This window comes from Orycteropus afer, unplaced genomic scaffold, assembly GCF_000298275.1.
Source record: "Orycteropus afer afer isolate SDZICR_OR568_19922 unplaced genomic scaffold, OryAfe1.0 scaffold00135, whole genome shotgun sequence".
Lineage (NCBI taxonomy): Eukaryota > Metazoa > Chordata > Mammalia > Tubulidentata > Orycteropodidae > Orycteropus > Orycteropus afer.
The window spans coordinates 8385888-8396636 of record NW_006921722.1 but is presented as its reverse complement, the minus strand read 5'-3'; the positions used below and the strand labels follow the sequence as shown (position 1 = coordinate 8396636).

Genomic DNA, 10749 nt, shown 5'->3' with positions numbered 1-10749 from the left:
TCTTCTTCCCACAGGCCCGGGTTATGTACGATTTTGCTGCTGAACCTGGAAATAATGAACTGACGGTTAAGGAAGGCGAGATCATCACCGTAACAAACCCGGTAAGGGGGCCTGACGTTTAAACCAGATGGTGCCTTAGGGACTTATTTTGAGGCTGGGTTTTTTAATAAGTTGAGCCTTCACCCCACGTGAATTTTTCTTCTGTAGCTTCTGAAGTCTTGCTGGTACAGTAAGAAGCTATCTAAACGTGAGGAGAATTTGGTTTCCTAAAGAGAGCTGAATATAGAGTTGAGTTTATTCTTGCCTCTTTGCTTGATGTCTTTTTTGGTATGCTTATTTGATACTTTTCCCTTTATCCGTTACTCTGTAAATTCATTTTCTACGTCCTGACATCTCAGGCACCCTGTGCTGTCATGGTACCTAATGCTGTGTCTCCAGAACGAGGCGTGACACTGAGTCTCCTGATTGCAGGCGGCTCCTACGGGAAAGCTTTATCGTTAAGCCAGATTAGATGACCAGAGAGCAGTATGCTCAAGCGTGTTAGTGTGCGTTCCAGTGAAATTGTCTGTGCCGAACTACAAGTTATTGCTCCAACTTTTATTCAAATAAGAAATGGCTGTATGTATGACAAACATTTTTCCATCATTCTGAACTGTTTGAACGTACACACACACAGCCCCCACATGCACCTTCAAAGTATAGACTTTATATATGTGTGCATCTACGCACGTGTGTCCAGGCACACATCTGCAGATAGAGACATGTATGTATCTGCTCATGTAACTGTGTACTGCTGTCTTTGCTAGTAAGCATCCCTGTGGTCTTTTATTTCTCTTGGGAGATTTGGCATATTTTCTTTCATGAAACAAAATCTTTATGGACTATTCAATTTCTTTTTATGATCCTTGTTGCCAGGAAGTTCAGAGACAAGTTTAATAATCATTAATAATTTAATTTAATAATTCCATTATTTCTGTGTGATATCTGCCTCCATTTTTATTTACTTGACTTTTTTTTTTTTTTTATTTGGGTGAAGATTTACAGAGTAAATTCACTTTTCATACAGCAGTTCACATATACTTTGTCTCATGTCATTGACTACAGTTAACCACAATGCAGCAGCTCCCCTCCCACTTCCTCCCCATAGTTACCTCCTCCCAGTGTCCATCCCTTCATACTCTTCTGCACCCTGAGAGGCCCATTGTACTTGACTTTTTTTTATATGTAACTCTATTGCAGGCCTCCTTAAATATCCATGGCAGATACGTGGTTAAAATTCAAACAAACTATGAGTGTCTTGAAATAGAGTTTAAGAAGAAATGTCTCAATTGCTAGTATTTCGTTCAGGACTTACGTCGGTTTACATGGGGGAATCAATAGCAGGCATGGAGAATTAGCTTTTGTACTTGTACGCCTGGTCAATCCCGTGGCCCATTGCGGCTTTCGTTGCCCGTGGCCCCTCAACACGCCTGGCGTGGCTGGCTTTGGTGACACTGCCCTCCACCTTCCGTTGGCCGGTGCCTCTGGCAGACGCCTGCCCTGGCTGTGTGTGTGCCATAGTGTCCCTGCTGTGTCCTTTTCCCGTCACAGTCACTCACGTACTGAAGAGCATGCAGGCCTGTGCCAGGTGCCCAGATGATACGGAAACAGAGAGTTTTGCCCCGACTTAGTCTGCGGCCTGTTTCTCCTGGATGTTTCCCACTAGGGGCTGCTGACTGGCCCTGGCGCTGTAGAGCCTGTGGAAGGCTCTCCGTTTACCTCTAACTACCCCTTCGTGGTCTCTTCCTCTTTCTGCGTCTTGAATGACTCATTTTCCGACTCATCTTCCTCATGTATACATGCTCAGCTGTTTTCTGAGTCATCACTGAGATGCTAAAGGTCATTCAGTCTATATGTGCGACTGGACCACGTCACTCAAAGCTCAGGTTTGGTTATCCAGCTGCCTCTCAGACATTGTTTCTCAGTGTTTCCATAAGCGCTTCACACTTACCACACCCAGAGCTCACAGATCAGCTGTGCTGAGCATGCTCCTACCCCTGAGTTCCCTGTTTTCCTGTCATGATGGCCCCCCATCCACTCAGTCGCCCAGTGAGACTCCCTGCCTTGAGGTCGCAAGCCAAGACCTGTGGTTGTCTCTTGCGTGCTGCCCCTCTCTGCTCTTCTCCTCTGCTCCCCTGTTGTCAGGGTCTTGTCCTCTCACCTGGACCGCTTACCTTCCCTGCAGCCTCCTGCTCTCGCCTCTTGTCCTCTAACACGCAACCCTGACTGTGCCACCTTCAAAGTACATACCTTACATATGTGTGCATCTACACGTGTGTACAGGCACACATCTACAGATAGAGACATGTATGTATCTGCTCATATAACTGTGTACTGCTACCTCTTTGGTAGCTTCCTGTCAGCTATAGGTCCACAAGTCAGCCCCTGTCGGGCCCCTTCTTACTTCTCCAGCCTGACTCCTGTTCCTGTCCCCCGACCCCTTACACTGGTAGACCGAGCAGGTGTCAGGGCAGACATGTGCAGTACATGGGTCTCGTGCCCCTGCGTGATGTTCACTCTGCCAGTCACCATGCAGCCCCCATCCCTCTGTGGCACAGAACAAAACAGAAGAGACTGCCTGCTGGCCCGTATTGTCTGAAACAGTGTCCCCTGCCGAAGGATCGGAAGCCTTCCGTGACATCCCTGAGAGCTCTTGAGTGCTCCCGTGGGCTGGGATTGGCTGCTGTCCTGTGACTACCAGGCTTTATCTGTGCCTGCTTCCCGTACTAAACTAGATGCTCTCTGAGGATGGAAACCACATCCTATTATCCTTCTGTTTCTCTGCTCTTTGTGTAATCTGCTGTGTAGTGTTTAGCATGAGATAGACACATAGATATTTTCATCTTAAAATCACAAAGTTTTGAATGCTCACTAAAGTAGAGACAATGGATTAATGAACACCTTTGCACCCGTCACCTCATTATCCCACTTCATTCATTATCATTGTGTGGCCAGTCTGGAGCCCTGGTGCACAGTGGCTTGGCTGCTAACTGAAAGGTCAGCAGTTTGAACCCACCAGCCCCTCCACAGGAGAAAGATGTGGCAGACTGCTTCTGTTAAGATGGCAGCCTTGGAAACCCTATGGGGCAGTTCTACTCTGTCCTTTAGGGGTGCTGTGAGTCGGAATTGACTCCCAGGCAGTGGGTTTGGTTTGGGCTCTGCTTCTGTAAAGATGGCAGCCTTGGAACCCCTCTGGGGCAATTCTTTGAGTTCGAGTTGAGTTGATGGTGGTGGGTTTGGTTTATTTATTTCCGTTTTTTGGGTGTTATGGCTAGTCTTGTTTCATCTTTCCTCCCTGCTATCCCTTCTGCTTCCTCCTTCTGTTACATACTTTATTGTGAAGCACATTCCATTGTGTCATTTCATCCATAAATACGCCAATATGCATCCCTGAGAAAGAGAATTGGGTTTTAGGCATAATCACAATACTCTTCTATCACACCTGACACAACTGATAATTCCTTAGTGTCATCCAGTAACCACTGAGGGCACACCACCTGCTGACGTGGCTGAGACATTTCTTTTAGCTGACATACTTACTAGGATATTAACATCACCACTCAACTTCAAGTTTGACCACATTTTATACCAGTGTTCAAAGAGTCCATTTTAAATTTCCCAGCTTTATTCTGCAGGATTACATGTCCTAGAAAATATATCCAGCATTTTCCTGTCCCTTAAAACTAAACCACTGTAGACTTGAAATTCGTCCAAAACATTTGGTCATAGGATACATTTTTACGGGGCACCTGCTGTGTGTGAGGCTATATAGTTATAGTAGGTGCTTTGAGGAATATTCATGAAGATGCATCTTTTTTTTTTTCTTTGTAAGGTGCATACGACATAAACCAAAAACCAAGCTTACTGCCATCCAGTCGATTCTGACTCAGAGCGGCCCCCTTTGAGTTTCTAAGGCAGTACATCTTTCTCCCATCGAGTGGCTGGTGGGTTTGAACCACCAGCCTTCTGGTTAGCAGTCAGGTGCCTCAGGCACTGCACCACCAGAGCTCCTTATATGACATAAAGGAGGAGAAATTCAAGGTGGTGTATAAAGAAGTGACAGAGTTGTTGACAGCAGCTGTGGCAGGGAGACCCGTTCTGCCACTGTTGGGTGGTACAGGTTTTAATGGAGAAGATGAAACCCGACTGGATAGGTTGTTAAGTGTGGGTGCGGCTTCAGCAGACAGACATGGGAAGCTGGAGCCCCAGCCAGAGGGAGCGGCTGGACCAAAGTTGTAGAGATCAGGAAGTACCCAGTGCCTTCAGCGGCCCCACCTGGCATTTTTTGATAGCCTGTGAGGCGGCTGTTTGGCCAAGTAAAACTGACCACTGCTGGGTTGACTCTGCGCCATGGTCACCACACATATCCGAGCAGCACTGTGCCCCGTGGGTTGACAGCGGCTGGTTTTTCTGAAGCAGGTTGCCAGGCCTTTCTAATGAGGCACCTCTGGGTGGATCGGGGCCCCCAGCCTTTCCATTAGCAGCTGGGTGCATTACCTGTTTGCACCACTTAAGCTGAATACTAGTTACTTTTCTTTAATGTGTTTTCCCCATGCACTCTATAGATAGATCAGTTGATTTCTCTTTTGCAAATGAAAGTAGTGAGACTCAGAGAGGTTAAGTAACTTGCCCAGGGTCACTCAGCTTGTAAGTAGCAGAGCAAGGCTTCTAAACCACATACACGTGTCCTTGAAGCCTCTGCTTTTTCTTCTTTGCTAGGGATATTACAGGGCAGTAAGAGTAACTCTTTGAATTGGTCAGCGAGGCCTTGGGGGCCAGGCTGTAGACTGGGGACCTAATCTGGTAAGTAGTGGATTCATTTCAGGGCTGTTGGGAGTGGCATGATGAGACCTGCACTCTAGGGAAGCGACTCTAGCGCAGATATGTGCAGTGAGTTGGTGTGGCTGAGTCCGAGGACATGAATCTGGGTTGTGACAATAGGAACAGAAGGAAGACAGATGCAGTGGCTTTATTAGAGAGTCAGCCCCATGGACCTGGGCCTTGATGAGGTAGGATGGTGAGAAAGAATCCAGGATGACTCAGGCTTTTGGCCTTTGCACCTGAGAGAGTGACGGATTTACGGAGTCTGTGAGTGAGAAGAACTTCTTGGAAAGAGCAAATGCCTTTCATTTAGGTGAGCTGCATTTAGAGGACGTACCCTGCCCTCCAGGTTTGCATCAGCAGAGCTGGGGATAGCCGGGGCCTCCCTCAGCGTCTCAGAAGGCCCAGAAGAAGATCAAGGGGCCTTGGGTCCTCCTGAGCAACGGAGGAGAGCAGATGTCCCTCCGAGTGGGAGGGAGAGGAGCAGAAGGAGGGTGGCAACAAGCAAGGCGTTGATGGTTCCCTCAAAGTGACGTTCTTTTCCACCTATTTTATGTGTCTTAAAAAACAGACATAAAAAATAGAATGGCTGTATAGGATAAGCAAGTGTAGTGATTGTGGGTAAACGTTAGCTGTATGTAAGTAAAGGAGCCTGGTGGCGCGGTGGTGAAATGTTTGGCTGCTAACCAGAGGTCGCTAGTTCAAACCTCCCAGCCGCTCCACAGGAGACAGGTGTGGCAGCCTGCTTCCGTCAGGACCTGCAGCTTTGGAAAGTCTGCTGCAGCTCTGCTCTGCCCTGCAGGGAAGCTGTGAGTCGGAACTGCTGGATGGCAGTGGGTTTGATTTTCACGTATGGAAGCAGAGAGGCTCCGATTTTCATCATGGGACAGTGAAGATTCTTTTGTCTACTGTCTAATTTTTTTAATGGAAAGCATCTAAAATTTCATCATTTGAAAAAACCTAAGTAAGTGGTGTTCTTTTGGAAGGGTGTGAGATAGTAAATAAATGTCTCCAAGTGAACGTGGAGGCCAGAGATTGACAGCCGTGGCTTAAGTGACTTTTAATAAAAGAATTGTTACCAGATTCAGCTGATTGCTAAATTCATTAGGGGATTATTTAGAAACTTAAGGAACACCTACTGTTTTACGAATTAGCTGGTGCCTCAGTATCACTGCTGACTGCTCTGAAAGGGATCCCAATAGGAGGTCCTGGATGGAGTGGGAGAAAAACGTGGAACAAAACTCAGAATCCTACAAAAAAGACTAGGCTTCCTGGTCTGATAGAGGCTGGCTGAGCCCCCAGGACTGTGGCCCTTAGACGCCCTTCAGGCCTGCAGCCAGGCTCCCGCCACGGCTCCCCTTTCAGCTGAGCAAGAGGTCTGTAAGGTGAGCAGTGATGTCAGGGAGCTCCGCGCTCCTAAGAGTATCAACCAGAGGACATCCAGAGGGCGGCATCTGCCCCGGAGTAACGCTCAGAAGGCAGGACAGGACAGGAAAGAAGGGATGGAGACAGGAAACTTGGGAGGAGGTGGGAGGAGGCGGAAGGAGGCGGGAGGAGTCCTGCATGTTGGGGGGATTGCGGTCAGTGTCACAAAACAGAGCGTGTAGGAATTGTTGGATCAGAAACGAATTTACTCTGTAAACTTTCACCCAAATCACAAAGTAAATAATCTAAAATTTTGGACAGCATGTGAAGTTTGTAGGAATAAAAGACTGAATGCTTCTTCCCTTTGGATGTATAACAGTTCCCAAAGCAAAATTTCTGTGGGAAATTCCACTCTAATTGTTGTGCGTGGTGCCTTTTTTAGGATGTTGGTGGAGGATGGCTGGAAGGAAGAAACAGCAAAGGAGAGCGAGGGCTCGTTCCCACGGACTATGTGGAAGTAAGTAAGCATTTACTGTCATCTGTTAATTAATAAGCTCACTCTGTCTCAAGCATCTTTTTATGAACCACTGACTTAAAGAGACATGCTGAAAACTGTCTTTAAAATAAGACAATTTTTGTTGTGCAGGTAATAAATGCTAGTTATATAAAATGTGGAAAATATATTGAAGTAGAACTAAGGAAAAATACTGCCTAGAGATGTACGCTTCAAAGTGGTTCCTTCAAGGATAGCAATTTTGAATTATTCTGAATAAAAGTCCCTGTTTTCTGTTTGTTCGTGGTATGGCCTCGCTGCTGCCTGTAGAACTGGTGATTGTAGAATTGATTCAGAGATTAAGTAGCAGATTTTTCAAAGTGGCTTTCTTCTCCCTTTGCTAATTCAGGACTTACTTCAGTCCCTTATCCCAGTCCCATGGACAGAAGGGACCTTGAGTGAGCTGCTTTGAGGTATTGGCTGGTTTCAGCTCTATTATGATAGGTGCTGGGTAAAGTAGAGGGTCGGCGAAAAAGAGGAAGACCTCTAATGAGATGGATTGACACGGTGGCTGCAACAGTGGGCTGGAACATAGCAATTGTGAGGATGACGCCAGGACCCGGCACTGTTTTGTTGCTTTACATAAGGTCCCTGTGAGTTGAAATCAACTCAGTGGCACCTGACAACAAACATGACAGGTACCAGATGAGACTACAGTCTGTCTGGGACACGCCCACTCAGCTGACAGAGCCTCCTGAGTCGACCTGCTGGCTCCCCCTGCTGGCTGGCTGTTGTTGTTGTTGTGTTGTTATGTGCCATCCAGTCGGACCCGACTTAGCAACCCCTCCTTGGGTTTCTGAGGCAGTATCACTACAGAAGTAGATTGCCCCATCTTCCTTCCGAGGAGTGGCTGGTGGGTTTGAACCGCCAGCCTTCTGGTTAGCAGTCAAGTGCCTTAGGCATTATGCTACCAGAGCTCCTGTTGGCTGGCTGTAGCTTACCCAAAACTGATGGACTGGGTGCGGTGACCTTGCCTCCCATGCCCCGCTGGACTGAGTTCCAGAATAAAGATGCCTTTGGTCCCGTCCCGTAGAGAGGAAGAAGGCCCCAGGAGTGTGTTTTATTGGCACCAGCTACAGACTGGGAAGGCTGTATGTCTGTTGAGAGTGAGGGGTGGGGAGTCTTGAACCCTTTGAGGCTCTGATGAAGTCTGTACACTTGCTTGGGAAAAATTGCACACTCCGCAGTGTACCATGCAGTGTCAGAGGGCTCACAGCCCCAAACACCGTCCACAGACTGTAGGCGCACACCCTGAGTTGGCTCTGGGCGCTGTGTGCTCAGTGTTTTAAAAATGAACAGGACTGAGAAAAACCCGAGGAGTTAGGTTGGTACTGGCATTAACTGCTCTCAAGTTGTCCACACTCTGCGGAAGGAGGCCATTGTTACCGAGGGTCTCACGTATGCTCATCCTTGAAGAGCGTGAGCCCCCATTCACAGTAGCTGCTGATCATAGCTCGTCCTCAGAGACTCTGAGTCTGAAATAATCCTAACAAATGAAAATAACTGGAAATCACTGGATCTTTTTAATATTCAGATTTTACCTAGTGATGGAAAAGATGCGTTTTCTTGTGGAAATTCAGTGGCTGACCAAGCCTTCCTGGATTCCCTCTCAGCAAGTACAGCTCAAGCCAATTCGTCCGCTGCCAACAGTACCAGCCAGGTATGTCCAGCATCACTGGGTGGCACGGCTGGCTTCGCTGGGGCCAGAGCTCACTCCCCCCGAATGCCTGGGACGATGCCAGCTCTGGGCCTTCTCTGAAGGCATACACCAAGCGGCTGCTCGATTTTTGTGTGGCGTTTCTGGTGGACATTAACCAAGAACTCACCTGCTATACCTGCCTGAAGCCTGTTTTTTAAATTAATTATCTGAAAAGAGGCAGGGTGCTAATTAAGAGTTGCTTTTCAAGCTTTGCATGATATGAGCACACACCCTGGAAGTTGCAGGCACCCTCTCAAGGGAGGGCATGGAGGAAGGGGTGGGGTCCCGTTGGTGAATTGGGGCTGTTACAACAGACATATTCTCTGGCCTTGGGCGTGTCATTTAACACTCAGAACTGGATCTCCCTCGTCTTGCAGGTCAGGGCGACGCTGTATGAGTGGCTAGCAAAAACTAGGTGCTTGGCAGCTGCTACTGTTGGCACCTTGCTTCAGAAAAACATAGAAGAGTGGGGTGATTTGAGAAAAGTTCACTGAAGTTTTACATGATTAATTCATTTTAATAGCAATTGAAATTCAGCAAGTTAGGAGGATTTGCCTGGTTCAGTTATTGCTCAGTAAACGCAGTGTTAGTTTTGAGAAGAAAACTGGGAGATGGGTGTCCACACGGCCCTGCTCTCCTGTATCTTTAGGGATGAATGGGCGTTAGAGTGTATTTTTTCCTTGATATTTATGAACTACATGGAAGGTTTTAGATGATCTTAAACTTCATAATCATATCACTTATAATTGTTTGCTTGTAGAATGTCTCCAGTAGATCTTAACCTGCCAAGAATTTGTCAACGTACAGTTACAGTACATTAACTGCAGAGCTCATGTTTTAAAGACTCTTTATAGACATCTTGAATTCAAATGAGTCTGACACATACGTGTAAAGTTCAGAGGCAGAGTGGCCATCATACTGGAATATTTCTCTTATTTTCATCCATTAATCCTTAAGAACATTGGTCAATTAAGGATTATTCGTTAGAAAGTATGAGGAAATAGTAGGTGACGCTTGAATTTGGATCAGAAATTCTCAACCTGAATGCGTTTGGGGCTTCGTCGTTCTCCATGGGACCACTGTCCTGGGCACTGGGGAGTGGTTAGCAGCGGCCTTGGCTGCTACTGCCTACATGCCGGGGCACACCCCGTTGGCTGGAGACAACCAGTAATGGCTCCAGATACTGCCAGATGTCCCCTGGGGAGCGAGATCAGCCCAGGTGAGACTCACTGCCTTCTACAAAAACATCAGTGAAATGAACTTGCAGTAAGTACAAGGCAACAGTTTTATTAAAGGGAATGATAATGAGGTCATTATAGACTAAGAGAAGGCAACAAGAGGTAGGAACATTCATCTTGCTTGAGTTCAGGGGATCTAGGTCAGCCATTATCTCAGGACAGGCCGAGGCACTTCAGCTGATGACCACAGATTGAAGACCAGATGCAGTTCTTGTTCTCTTACAAAGCAGATCTCCTGTGTATTTAAATGCAGAGATATAACCGATTAGCATAGCTCTACGTCCGCCCCCCCGCCCCCAGATTATTTAGAAGGTAGTGTAACTAACCTTTTATTTTAAAAAGTGAGACTTTTCTAATTGAAACTAGCATTATCTAATGAGATCCTTTGAAAGGAAAAAAAGGAGGTGAACTGAAACTTAACAAAATACAGAAAGCATGACCATGCTGAATTGATTTGCGCATCTGAATGGAATTTAAATGAGGTAAAAATAATTTTAACAGCCATCTGTGAGCTCTGTTATCTGGGATACGAGGAACATGTAAATAGGCTGGGATTGTGGTGGGTTCTGTGAATGCTGTGAGAGAGGTGTGATGAAGGCCGGGTTGACCAGTACTAATTGGCAGCTCCCTCATCTTCTGAATGTCAGGAGGAAGCGTTCTTTCTCTTCCAGCAGTGTATTCTTGGGATTTTCTGGTACCCTGGTGCTGTGCTCCATCTCGGGATGGTGTTGTGTTGCGAGCAGTTGTGCCAGGAAGGGCCCCTTCTGCCCTGCCAGGCTGTGTGCGGCGCGCCCACTCACGTGCCTGCGTCTTCTCTCGGTGTTGCTTGCCGTGCAGACTTCAGCCAGTGTCTGCCCCTCTGCTCAGCGCTGTCTATTTCCGATCTGGCTTTCCTCCCACAAGGCCAAGGTAAAGCCCTGCAGTCAGCTGCCAGTTGTCCAACTTTGTGATTGTTGTATATATTTTTGAAATCATATCTTCTACCAAAAAACATCTTCGAAAGATTGTGTCCATTTCCAGATCTCCTTGAATTT

General features: G+C 47.0%; 1 protein-coding gene across 1 annotated transcript in view; it reads left to right on the top strand.

Moving 5' to 3' along the window:
- Positions 1-23: 23 nt before the first annotated feature.
- SNX9 (sorting nexin 9) overlaps positions 24-10749 on the top strand; it is a 63025-nt gene continuing 52299 nt past the window's right edge. The window contains exons 1-3 of the mRNA XM_042781578.1: positions 24-101; positions 6668-6742; positions 8313-8438. Coding sequence (XP_042637512.1) covers positions 24-101; positions 6668-6742; positions 8313-8438 — 279 coding nt within the window. The remainder of the gene's footprint in view (positions 102-6667; positions 6743-8312; positions 8439-10749) is intronic.